The 13897-nt window shown below is 45.3% G+C and overlaps 1 protein-coding gene across 4 annotated transcripts in view; it reads right to left on the reverse strand.

Moving 5' to 3' along the window:
- The window catches only part of SLC2A9 (solute carrier family 2 member 9), a 242496-nt gene that overhangs the window by 12443 nt on the left and 216156 nt on the right, over positions 1–13897 (reverse strand). For 2 of the 4 annotated variants that reach the window (XM_070791804.1, XM_070791803.1), the window contains one exon: positions 521–3989. The exons of 1 other annotated variant lie outside the window; for it this stretch is intronic. In XM_070791804.1, coding sequence (XP_070647905.1) covers positions 3756–3989 — 234 coding nt within the window. In that variant the 3' untranslated portion in view covers positions 521–3755. Of the gene's footprint in view, positions 1–520; positions 3990–13897 lie in introns of those variants that run through there. One more of the 4 variants, XM_070791805.1, reaches the window with a different exon arrangement.

Genomic DNA, 13897 nt, shown 5'->3' on the forward strand with positions numbered 1-13897 from the left:
ATACTTTCATGTAGCTGTTCTTTTTTACTTCTAAATCTTACTCACAATGCAACATTCTCAGTTTGGCAAAGAGTAGGGTAGTGAATAGCGGAGATGTGTCTGCTCTAAATTCAAGAGGCGTACAGTCCTGGAATTCCTGCAGGTCTGGGCTTCCAACACACTTCTGAAATACGGCCTCCGTCTTTTCACCACCCACACTTCCTGCTGAGAACCCAAGTTTTTTTTCCTTTCCTTTGCCTTTATTACTTCCAAGCTCCAGTTCTTGGCTGAGACAAACTGCGGTCCCTAAATGCTGTGATTTAATGAGAGGAAATTTACTTGACTTACTGTACAAATTTGCCAGGGGAAGTCATTCTGATAAAGATAATTATATCCACATCTTAGTGTAAATTACAGCAAATGTTTGAAACTCTGAGCAGCTGCTGAGTCCTGTCACTCAACACGACCTCCCTCCTTTGGGGCACACAACCAGCTAATGAAATCCAGTGGAAGAAAAATGAGAAGTCTGATAATAGCCATCTGATCGACCCAAGTTCCATCATTTATTCAGTTGAGAAGTAGTATCAGAATAGATTGTTGCCTGTGTAGACCGAAGTCTAACAGCCATAGATGGAAGCCGTTGGGGAGGGCTTGGTCCCAGGCATATTTAGGAGGTGGACTTGGTGCCACAGTCATGATTTTTCAGTCTAGACCAAAACTAGTGACCAGCCTCATCTTCTGCTCTTATCCTCACATCCCCCTTGTTTGGTCACACCAATAGTTTGCTTTTCTCTGAATATGCCATTTACTAGTTTATTCCCATGCCATTGGCCCTTTTGTTTCAAACACCTTCTTCCCATCTTCTCAGTCTGATGAAAGCCTAATCTTCATCTGACATGCAGCTCACATGCTTTCATTCAAAAGAATCTGTCTTAATCATCCTAAGCTACAGTCATTCTGTCCTCAGGGCTCCCATCACATCTTCTTCACAACTATGCCATGGCATTTAGTCATTCAGTCAATATGTAATGAGCAGTTACTAAGAATATGGGATCCTGAGGTGAATCAGTTATTTTCTTGTAGGCTTCCAGAGTCTAGTAGGGGAGATATTCAAGTTAAAAAAAAGACCACCACAATTCTAATGCAGTGATTCATCATGAGAAACACCGGGCTGGATGAATCACAAGCTGGAATCAAGATTGCTGGGAGAAATATCAGTAACCTCAGATATGCAGATGACACCACCCTTATGGCAGAAAGTGAAGAACTAAAGAGCCTCTTGAGGAAAGTGAAAGAGGAGAGTGAAAAAGCTGGCTTAAAGCTCAACATTCAGAAAACTAAGATCATGGTATTAGGTCCCATCACTTCATGGCAAATAGATGGGGAAACAGTGGAAACAGTGGCTGACTTTATTTTGGGGGGGCTCCAAAATCACTGCAGATGGTGAGTGAAGCCATGAAATTAAAAGACAATCACTCCTTGGGAGGAAAGTTATGACCAACCTAGACAGCATATTAAAAAGCAGAGACATTACTTTGCCAACAAAGATCCATCTAGTCAAGGCTATGGTTTTTCCAGTGGTCATGCATGGATGTGAGAGTTGGACTATAAAGAAAGCTGAGCACTGAAGAATTGATGCTTTTGAACTGTGGTGTTGGAGAAGACTTGAGATTCCCTTGGACTGCAAGGAGATCCAACCAGTCCATCCTAAAAGAGATCAGTCCTGAGTATTCATTGGAAGGACTGATGTTGAAGCTGAAACTCCGATACTTTGGCCACCTGATGTGAAGAACTGACTCATGTGAAAAGACCCTGATGCTGGGAAAGATTGAAGGTGGGAGGAGAAGGGGACAACAGAGGATTAGATGGTTGGATGGTATCACTGACTCAATGGACATGAGTTTGAGTAAACTCCAGGAGTTGGTGATGGATAAGGAGGCCTGGTGTGCTGCAGTCCATGGGGTCACAAAGAGTTGGACACAACTGAATGACTGTACTGAACTGAATCCTCAAGGAAGCTAGATTGGGCTTACACAAATGATGATATTAGCACATTATAAGGGAAAGCCCTGGAGTGCAGGTGCTTATTAAGCTTCTGCTTGTGTCACATTTTCTGATATCTCAGTGCATGGCCAAATCCACTCAGTACAGTGGGGAATTATACAAGAGCATGCATACTGGGAGGCCTGATTCACTGGGTTGATAATTCCACAACCCACCACAGACAAGTAGATGTCAGGTGGTCACAGTGGAAGGGATGAGGGATACATATTAAAGTAATTGTTCTGGAGACAAGGGGCTGGGGCCAAATTCCTGAGGTCCCTAGTACAGTGATAGGGGCACTAACCTTGGCTGGGTTTGGAGCTGGAAGAACTCCAAGGGTTTGGATCAAATTAAATGAATCCAGTAATATGTACTTCATAGGTTATCTCCAGCATTGTAAGCAACAATGTGAAAGTATTTCGCAAGATTATAAAGAGGAAAAATTAGATCGTTAGGCAGAAATCCCAGATCAGCACCATAGACAGCTCCCAGACTACTTCAAAGCTGCATTAACTACATAACATGAATATGAATCCATGCTCCCTTAACACGGAGGCACCTGTGCCCTGGAGAAACAGATTGCTGACTGTCTAAATTATTGAGCTTGCTTCATATATTCTCATTTGCCTTGGGCTCTTTCTTGTCATGACCCAGATGAATTGAATTTTGGTTTAGACATGAGGAAGAGAAACCCCAGATAAGAGTAGCTTAAGCAAGAGAGAAATTTTGACTTTCACATGCAAAGGTTATTGCTAGACAGTTCAGGGCTGTTACAGCAACTCTGTTCCATGAAGTCTAGACTCGGGACTCTTACTGCTCACTGCTGTGTATCCTTAGGATGTGACCTTCAACATCGTGATCTAGGTGGTGGTCAGTGCTCCTGTAACTACATCTACAGTTTCATTTGCTCCTTCCTCCAATAAAAGCAATTCTTCTGGTGCGCACTCTGGACCAGAAGTAGACTAAAGGGCGTTACATGTGTGAAAGTGTAAGTCAGTAATCTTGAAATCCTGAGATGAGAATCATTCTTAACACTGTCCTTTTCAATTGAATGGAGTTCCATTTGTGGTCCTGCTTCTTTCAGCTTCTGGAGGTTACTTCTCACATCTGCCTCTCCAGGTCTTCTATATTGATCCCCTTTATGCCCGCTGTGAGCACATCTGATACTCAGAAAAGATGTTTTGGGAGCCTCCCAGGGATGGCCTGGGAGAGATAGGACCTGGAGGGTGGTGGGTTGGGAGCAGCTTCTCCTGAGTCTGAGATCCATAAAGTAGAGTCAAAGATTGGAAAAGGGCATTGATTAGGAGGCATGAAAACCTTCATCCGGGATCACAGCCAAGGGTCCCTGAAAGCTTCAGGATCCAGGCTGAGGGCAGCTCAAGGCTACTACTGTTAGAGCTGGGACTGGAAGCCTTTTGAGTCCTCTGTCAGACCAGATCGCTGACCTTTGAGAAAGCATTCAAATGCTGTGTCCCCAATTTCATTTTGAAACCATGGGCTAAGTCGTGAAGAAGGCAGGGCATGGATCTCTACAGAAGAATACTGGGTCCACTGAAAGGGCGAATCCAACTGCCAGAAGACTTTGGGGGATTCAGCTGTGAAGAAATCCCAAATGGGTTGCAGTGTTAGATGAGCAAAGGCTTATTTTTAAATATTTCATCAGGCTAAACTTGCAGGGGACTCTCTGGTATTAAAATGGTGAGCCTGTCCATTCAGACAACACTGTTTTTGATTCAGTTCTCCAGTGCAGAGGAGGAGTCTGGTTCAAGCTGTATGTTCATCTTATCATCAGTTACTGCTGAGTCAGTTTTCCCCTCTGGTGGGTATGCCTTGTTCCTTTTGGCGAATGCCTGGCTGATTTCTGCATGGGTTCTGTTTTTGGTCTCAGGCAGGACAAAATACAAATAGAGAGCACCTGCGAAGCAGACTGCAGCAAAAACCAGGAAACAGTAGGTGTCCAGACTTTGCTGTGGAAAGGCAGAGACAAAAAGGCATCAGAAAGACAATCGCTAGACTGGCTGCAAAACCATCTCTGGGCTTATTTTTTAAAAAATAGTTTCCCATCCCTGGATCAACATTTCTGGATTAAACACAGCATGTGTGAGGCTCTCCTCTACAGGCCAAGGTGCCTTACAAATGTCTACCTGAGACGTTCTCACATGAGGCGCACACGAATCAGCTTTAAACCCTGGCAAAGATGAGGAAGTGGCAGTTTTTATTTATTTTGAAAACAAGGCATATAAAAATGAATCATCATGGGGACTTCCCCGGGTAAGTCCAGTGGCTAAGACTCTGAGCTCCCAATGCAGGGAGCCCAGGTTCCATCCCCGGTCAGCGAACTAGATCTCAGCTGCTGCAACTAAGGATTCCTCATCTGGCAACAAAGATCAAAGATCCTGCATGCTGCAACTAAGACCTGGCATAGCCAAATAAATATTTAAAAAATTAATCATCACGAAAGCAAAATGTGATGCTTGCTGAATGTTATCCTACGTTCATATTTACCATCAGCCACATTCCGCCTTCCAACCCCCCGCTACTATACGCATGAGAAAAGTGTGATGTCAAAAGGGAAGTGAAATTCCCCAGTTGATAAGAAAATTACAGAGGACAGGCTAGGTCAAGATAACACCATTTTTTCTAATATGCAAAAGATGTAGTTCACTGATTGCTATCCTGATACAGCTTCACACAAATAAGAGAGACTAGAAAAAAGAGAAATGTTGAATGTAATCACCCAACAGTACTTTATATATCCTGATTATAGCCCTTAATGCTTGGACTGGAATGACCCTGGCTACTGTGCCAGACCTTGAGCTTCTTCATGACTTGGTCACCCCTAGGGCTTCTGTGTCTCTCCAGTGCCTGGCTCGTAGTAGTTGATCAATAAATGTTTGTTAAATAAAAGACTTTATAGGTTCCAGTTGTCAGGGCAAAGGCTTTTTCATTCTACAAATGTCTGTTGATTAAAAGATAACACTGTCTTTGAATGATACTTCACAATCAGCAATATCATGATTTTAGTCAATTACACACTAATCTTTGATTTGACAAACACTTGATTTTGACACATGACATAGTGTTGAAGGGCTTGACCTCTGGATCACCTCCTAGACCCACCATTTACTGACTCTGAGGCTTTTGGTGCCTCAGTTTCCAAAGCTGTAAAATAAGGATAACAATGGGAGTTGAAGGCTGTTGAAAGGATTAAATGAGACATTCTCTGTAGAAGTCATAGAGCAGTTCTGGATGGCATAAACATTCCACACCTCGGAGGGCTTGTCTAGAAGGGTGTGTGCCTTCCACTTGTCCACAGAGATTCCAGGAACAGAATAGAGAAGAGAAAGCATGGGCTCTGCAGTCAGCTGGGTGGGATTCAAATCCTGACTCCATCATTTACACAAGATGTCAACACTGAAGATGTGCCATTTAAGATAGAACTTCAAAGCAGTGATTGAAGTTTCTTCATTTATAACACAGTCTATACCACATGCTGCTTTGAAGATGAAATGAGATATATCCACCTTGCCTTTCAACATCTCCGCTTGTATGCTGAATGGCCATCTTGACTTACTGGGTCTCAGTAGAGCCCCTAAACCTGTTCCTCCTCTGGTCTTCCTCATCTCAGTTGATGGCACCTCCATCCTTCCATTTGCTTAGACCATCTAAACACTTTTTCTCTCTCACACCTACATCTGATGCATCAGGAAATCATGTCATCTCTACCCTGATGTATATTCTGAATATGAGCACTTGTTACCACTTATACAGCTACCATTTTGGTTCAAGTTATCATCATCTCTGGGCTTCCCTGGTGGCTCAGTGGTAAAGAATCTGTCTGCAATGCAGGAGATGCAGGTTTGATCCCTAGGTCTGGAAGATGCCCTGGAGGAGGGCATGGCGACCCAGTCTAGTATTCTTGCCTGGAAAATCCCATGGACAGAGGACCCTGGCGGGGTATAGTCCATGGATTCACAAAGAGTTAGACATGATTGAAGTGACTGAGCATGCACACACATCATCGTCTCTGGGTCAGATTGTTAGTAGAACTTCTCAATGGAGTTCTCTACTTCTCTGGTGTCCCCACTTAATATTATCCTCAAGAGAGAAGCCACAGTGGTTCTGTGAAGCAAAAGACAGAGTGTGGGGACTTCCCTGGTGGTCCAGTGGTTAGGAATCTGCCTTGCAGTGCAGAGGATGTGGTTTCCAGCCCTGGACGGGGAACTAAGATCCCACATGCTGCAGAGCAACTAAACCCATGCACTGCAACTACTGAACAACAACTAGAAAGTGTGTGCACCATGGCAGAAAGATCCCATGTGCTGCAACTAAGGACCCGATGCAGCCAAGTAAAGAAAGAAAGAAATATTTAAAAAAGACAGAGCGTGCCACTCCTCTGCTCCAGACACATCATGACATCCCAAGTCATGCGAGCAAAGCCCAAGTCCTTACCATGGCCTCTAAGCCCGGCCACCACTCAGCACCCTGACTTCTCTGACCTCCCTCTCTCATGCCGTTTCTCTGCTCCCACTACACTGCCTTCATGATACTCCTCCGGTATCCTGCCTCAGGACCTTTGCACCTGCTCTTCCCTTTCCCTGGAATAATCTTCATATGTCTGCACATCTCACTTCTCTTCATCTCAGCTTTCTTTCTGAGAAGTTCTTCCAGTTACTGCTTCTAAAGGGCTTCCCCAGCTCTCCACTTACCCTTCTTCACTGCTTACCAAATCACTCTCCACTCCCCAGGAGGATCCTTCATTAACCCTCTCCCCCACCAGGGAGGTGAGCTGCTGGAAGACAGGCGTTGTTATTTTTCTTGTGTTTTCAGAACCTGGGAGACCACTTGACACATAGTAGGTGCTCCAGAAGTGTTCACGGGGTGTACAGACACACTGAGGCTCAGAGCGGCTCCCTGCCTACCCTGGCCACATGTGGAGATGCCTGGGACCTCTCAGAGCTGTCAACTGCAGAGCTGTCATCGGCTTGGCTTCCTTTCTCACAAGACCCAAAGGGTGGAGCCAGGATTTTTCTCACCATGCCACAGAATTGAGCCAAGAAACTTCTGGTACTGCGGGCACCTTGGGAAGGAACACTGCCCACCTTGTGACTCTCGGAAGCCAAGTTGATGGGAAGGCCAGGTGAGCAGGCCCACTTCCAGGGCACAGGCTCTGCCCCACTGACCCTCAGAGGAAAAGTCTGGCTGGGTCACCCTTATGCGGGGCGGAACTTGTGGCAGACATGCGTGCCCCACAGAATCCCCCAATTCTAGAGCTGGCTCTGCAGACACCTGCTCCTGAATGAGAAGCATCATTAGGAGGGTGTTGGGAGGTGGTTAGAGACCAGAGAGGAGAGAAGAGAATGGGATAGATAGGTATCTCCTCTGCCGGGTTGGTGGAGCTGGAGCTTTTCCACAGATGCGCACTTCCCACCTCGGGAAAATAGATGGGTCCCTTTTTACAGATGGGGAAATCAAGGCAGAGGGAGGTCATCCTGCCTGTCCAGGGTGACATAGACAGCATAGCTCTGCGCGCGCCCCCCCCCCCCCCACACACACACACAAGCTCAGTCATGTCTGGTTCTTTGTGACCCTATGGAGTGAAGCCAGCCAGGCTCCTCTGTCCATGGAATTTTCCAGGCTAGAATACTGGAGTGGGTTGCTATTTCCTTCTTCAGGGGATCTTCCGGACCCACAGATAGAACCTGTATCTCCTGCACTGGCAGGCGAATTCTTGACTAATGAGCTACCCTGGGAAATCTGATCTAACAGCAGGATTGTTGATTTAACATTGATCTAATGTTCCCACCCACCCTATGGCATGTGTGTTGTTTTTCCGATAAGAAAACTGAGAGGGATGCAGTTATGGGTGCAGGTTCTGGACCCAAGAGACAAAGCCGATTCAAACCTGTCCATCTATCCCCCCAGCCAGTGTTCTTCACACTGTGCTCACAGTCTAGAAAGTAAGGATGGGGTAGAAGACGAGGAGAGACCTGGCTAATGAGTCAATGAGAAAAACCCCAACTGTACAGCACAGGGAACTCTACTCAGTGCTCTGTGGTGACCTAAATGGGAAGGGAATCTGCAAAAGAGGGAATATATATACATGTACAGCTGATTCACTCTGCCGTACAGTAGAAGCTAACACAATGTTGTAATGCAACTATACTTCAGTAAAAATTAATTAAATAAAGAAAAGAAAGCAGTCCTCAAAAACAACAACAAAAATAAGCTTGAGAAAGTCAATGAGAAAAAGAAGGCTTGGGCCATGCGAAGCCCAGAGTTTCCTTCAGGAAGTCAGGGCCAGCACTGGAGAGGGCAGGAGGAGACCTGGATGGATGGGGAGCAGAATGCCTGGGAGCTGGAAGTTCACCCTGGTCCTGGCAGCTGAAGGACCTTCGTCGGCATCTGCCCTAAATAATTTCCTGCCAGCGGTCATGCGGCAACCTGGCATTATTGCAAGCTGCGGCTGCATTTAATCTGGGAAGAGAAATGCACTTATTAAGCACCTCCTGGGTGTCAGTAATATTACAGACATTATCTCATCGGATCCCTGTAGCTCACACTGTGATAGAGCCATTTATCTTTCCTTCTTTTTTTTTTTTTTTTTAACAAAAGATGAAACTGAGGATTAGAGAGCTTCTGAAACATGTCCAAGGCCTTGCAGGGGTCCATGAGAGTCAGGACTCACACTGAAGTGGGCCCACTTGGGAGCTCAGACTCTCTCCATTACCTCTGAGGCCTCCCTTGCTGGGGTGTGTGTGTGTGTGTGTGTGTGTGTGTGTGTTTTGGGGAGGTGAGTGGATTATATGTTACTGGGATCCTTTGGTGTTTACTAACAGCAGTTGTGAAACCGATCTTCCTAACCTTCTCTTAGGTGAGAAAGTGAGGATCAGAAAGGGCAAGTGATTTGCCTGTAGTTCTCCAGCTGGTGTCTGGAGTTGAATTCGGTTTAACCTGATCTGGTACTTCCCAGGTGGCTCAGATGGCAAAGAATCCACATGCCAATGCGGGAGATGCAGGTTGGATCACTAAATTCGGAAGATCCTCTGAAGAAGGAAATGGCAACCCACTGCAGTATTCTTGCCTGGACAACTCCATGGACAGAGGAGCCTGGCAGGCTACAGTCCATGGGGTCACAAAAAGTTGGACACGACTGAGTGACTGACACTTTTCCCTTTGACTTGATCTGGAGGCCACTGTCTCGCTTCCATCCCTGCCTCCCTTGGGCAAATTGATTCAGTGCAGCACGTCTGGCAAAGTACTGTCAGAAAATGTATGTGTCACTCTCCCCGTCTCCTCTCTCCCTTTACAACAACTCAGAAATTCACCTTCTGCCCAGCTGCTCCTGAGAAGTTACTCAACCCCTCCTAAGTATGGATGGTGTGGGAGGGTCTGTCCAGTGTCCTCTGAACTCGGAGATTTTAGGCAGGACATCTGTAGTGAGAAGGACCCTGCCTAAGAAGCCACAGACCTCGCTCAATTCTGGATCAGACTCCAGCAAATATGCAGCTCATCATTGATGCTAGGGAGTGCCACAATCCATCTGGGCTTTATTTCCCCCATCAGTAAAATGGACATAATCATATTGGAGGTTTTCTGTGAAACACTTTCACATTCACAAACCTTGGTTCATAAATTAAAAAAAAAAAACCTGACTACTCCAAAATCAAGGACATTTGTTCATAAAAAGCTACCATATAGAGATGTTTCTTTGGGATATTAATTAGTCCACCTTCTTGGTCTGCTGGCTTTCCATATAAAGTCACTATTTCTTGACCCAACAAAACAAACAAACAAAAGGTACCATACAAAGAGTACAAGAGCCACAAATGGGGAAGTATTGTGATACGTAATGAACAAATAATTTATACCCTGAATTAAAAAAAAACAAAAACAAAACTCTTTCTGAGTCAATAAGACAATGATGACCTTAATAGGAAAAAGGGCAGAATTTATGGACGAGCATTTCACAGGAGAGGAAATACAAATGGCAAACACACTTGTGAAAAGGTGCTCATTGTTCTTAGTAATTCAGAATAATATGAATTAAAATCATAACTTTATACCATTTCACACTAACAGATTGGCAAGAATGTGAAGTCTGACAATGACACTACCAAGTGTTGATGAGAAACATGAATTTTCATACCCATGCAAACACAATTGAGACTGTGAATAGCCACAGCTTCTTTGGAGCACCGCTGGGCATGAGCAAGTCAAGGCGAGTTGTGTGCATCCTACGACCTCGCAATGACACTCAGAGTGGATCTGTCCTAGTGAAACAGAGCGAGACCTTATGGTCCTTCCCCTCATGTCCTCTGCGGACCTTCTGTCTGTGGAAAACTTTAGTCAAAGAATAAGTTTAATCAGAGAAATGAGAACATGCAGAAACAAAGGGAAATGGTCAAAGGAGACCAAATAATAATCCTGTGAGCTGTCTTATGGATACTGAAACCGTCACAAGGTGGAGAAATTAACTACATGATGACCAGACTATAACTGTGACATAAGCTGCAGCTATTCTGAGAATTGGCCTCAAGGAAATGGAAACCAACTGACTCTGGAACTGAACGTTAACTCTACCTAAAACAATCAAGATGACTGTCAGAGCTGACTGTACTGTTTTTTCATGTAGCCTACAAAGGCTTTTATCCCCTACTTGTCATGGGGGGAGTTGGTCTTTGGAAAGATGGCTGCCCTCCCCCTCAAGTTGCTGGCATCTAAAATTCAGCAAACTTTCCTTTCTACCAACCTGGCCTGTTCATTGGCTTTTGAGCAGTGATCAACCAGACCGCCCCTCTCTATGCCCCGCCCTTTTGGTAACACTAGAGGTGCACTCTTTGACTTTCTATTAATTAAAAGTTCAGTTCTTCCATTCCACTAGCCACCTGCAGGTCTGCAGGAGTCACATGGCTCGTGTCTCCTGCACTGCATAGCGGATGTCAACATTCCTGTCAGCATGAAACTCTTGTGCGTTGTTCCAGGATGCTCATGATAGCACTATTTCTAGAGCAAGGAAATGGGAACAATGACAGTGCTCATGGAAAAGGGAAGGGATAAATATATTGGGATACATCATTCAAAGGATTCTTAGAGCAGTAAAAAGCAATGACCTGTAGCTGGGCGTATGACACAGATGGCACTCAACAGTACACGGCACAGAAAATACCTTCGGATAATTCTCTTTGTACAACTATAAAACCAGGAAGAGCAAAACACTAGTTTGTTAGGGCCACACTCATAAAGAAGTCAAACCCTGAAGAAAACCTGGAGAATAATTAGCACAAAATCCCTGCTAGCGATTAGAGAGAGGCACCCAGGGGATTAGGCTTCCCTGATGGCTCAGTAGTAAAGAAACCGCCTCCCAATGCCAGAAACACAGGTTCGATCCCTGATGCAGGAAGATCCCCTGAAGAAGAAAATGACAACCCACTCTTGTGTTCTTAATATAAATATGTTGAATGAGAGGATAAAAGAATGACATGGGACTTTTATGGAAATGCATGAAGGTATGAAAGGGGGTCCAAGTTAGATTTTCATAAGGCAAGAAAAGCATAATTCTTCTGCTTAGTATCCACCCCCACCCGTGTAGCTGGAACATTGGCTCATTGGTGATTTACAGTGAGCTCTTGGAGGCCTGGAACACCATTTAAGAACTGATAGGAAGCCAGGTGCCTTACACTTGTAACTCCAATTCCGCAAAGAGCTTTAAAAGATCAGGCTGTTCTACTTTAATAGCAGAGTGGGCCTGAAACCCGAGGATGCTTCCAGGGAAGCTAGAAGAGGGAGCAGGGATCTTAGGAGTGATTTACTTCTCTGCTGTGGGTTGTGGCTTCAAAGTCACTGGCATGTATTCAGTTAGGGTCTTGGTGGTACTTTCCAGGAAGCTTTGAGGTAGACACAGCCCCGTGGCTGCCTGATGGGTAGCGTTTCAATTCAACAAGCTCCCCTGGAAGCCACATTAACAACCCTGCTGACATGTCCACTCTCAGCCATGCCCTCATCCCTGGCGTGTCTGCTCCTCGTCCACCTGCTCTCAGAACCAGCACTGCCATGCTGCCACCCGCCCAAGACAGACACTGGAAATCACCTTTGACTACTTCCTCCGTCTCTGCCTGTCTTTGCTATAACACAAAGTCTTGATGACTTTACCCTGAAACATGTTTTCTCTTTCTTAAAAAGCATACGACTTTTGACAAATATCATATGGCAGTCCTTACATGTGGAATCTAAAAAGAAATGATACAAACAAACTTACAAAGCAGAAAGAGACTCACAGACTTAGAGAATGAGCTTATGATTGCTGAGAGGAAGTGTCTGGGGGGAGAGACAGTTAGGAAGTTTGGGATGGACATGTGCACACTGCTATACTTAAAATGGGTAAACAGTAAGGACCTACTGTACAGCACATGGACCTCTGCTCAGTGTTATGTGGCAGCCTGGATGGGAGGGGAGTTTGGGGGAGAATGGGTACAGGTATATGTGTGGCTAAGTCCCTTCACTGTTCAACTGCAACTATCACAATATTGTTAATTGTCTGTACCCCAGCAGAATGTTTAAATTAAAAATAAAAAAATGTACAACTTTTTATCAAGAAAGAATATGCATATAGTAACTTGCCCAAAGCTTAAGTGCACTGTTGTTGTTTAATCACTAGGTCGTGTCTGACTCTTTGCAACCCCATGGTCTGTAGCCCGCCAGGCTCCTCTGTCCATGGGATTTCCCAGGCAAGAATAATGGATTTGGTTACCATTTCCATCTCTAAGGATTCTTCCCAACCCAAGAATTGAACTCACATCTCCTGCATTCACAGGTGGATTCTTTACCACTGAACCACCAGGGAAGTCCCTGTTAAATGCATAGTTCAATGTGTTTGAAGAAAAGTATGCCCAGGTGTAACCAACACCTCTCTTAAGAGGCAGAACACCTCTATTACTCCAGAAATTTCCTTGTGTCATTTTCTAGTCAATTCCCCCCCAAGCCCACCCTTACTGAGCAACACCATTCTGATTTCTATGACCTTAGCATCCATTTCTCCTGCCCCTGCCCTGAATCTAGTTCCCAGCAGGCAGCTGAAGAAGCATTTTAAAAGCACAAAATGGATCATGTCTTAAAATCATGAAGTGGCTTCCTAGAGTCCTTCAGATAAACCCCAAATCCCTCCCGTGCTTTCAATGCCTTGAGGGATTTGGCCTCAGCTCCCTGTTCTCCCTCAGAATGACCTGCAATCCTCTTCTTTCCTCAGATGCTCCATGCCTGCTCAAGGCTTCTGCCAACATCTTCTTCTATCTCCCTGCCAGGCATCGCCTCCCTCCCCCTGCTCTGCGCATGCGCTTCCTCAGTCTTAGCTTGAGTGGCCCTTACACTGGTCAGCCCAGTTAAGCCCTTCATTTTACATCCTCCCATGAAACTACATGCTTCCCATAAGTCAGGTCTGTTCTTCCTGAAATGTCAGGGCAGCTTGAGCCTCACTGTTCACTTCCCTGTCTCTAGGTCTCAGTATAAAGTTGGCACCCACAGGGGCTGAGTGGGTGAAAGACGCTCTCTCCCTGGGAGGTGTACCTGGCCCATCCAGAGAGGCTGGGGGCAGCTTTGCTTCCTCTTGAAGCCCACCATCCCAGATCAGCATCAGCTTTCCTCCTCGCTTTGCATAGGCATTTGGGACATGACCTAATATTTTCCAAGTTGAAAAGAATCATCTTCTCCCCTCCAGATTTTGTTGAACTCAAAAGGAATTTAACTCCAGTGGAATCCAGCAGGCATACATTTGCATGCAATTTTCTTCCAACCAGAAAATACTGATGCTAACGGCAGAGGCCAAGTCATCTGGAGGCATTTACAACCGATGACCCAAGGGGCCCAAGGATGCTGACCA

Source organism: Bos indicus, chromosome 6 (genome assembly GCF_029378745.1).
Source record: "Bos indicus isolate NIAB-ARS_2022 breed Sahiwal x Tharparkar chromosome 6, NIAB-ARS_B.indTharparkar_mat_pri_1.0, whole genome shotgun sequence".
NCBI lineage: Eukaryota > Metazoa > Chordata > Mammalia > Artiodactyla > Bovidae > Bos > Bos indicus.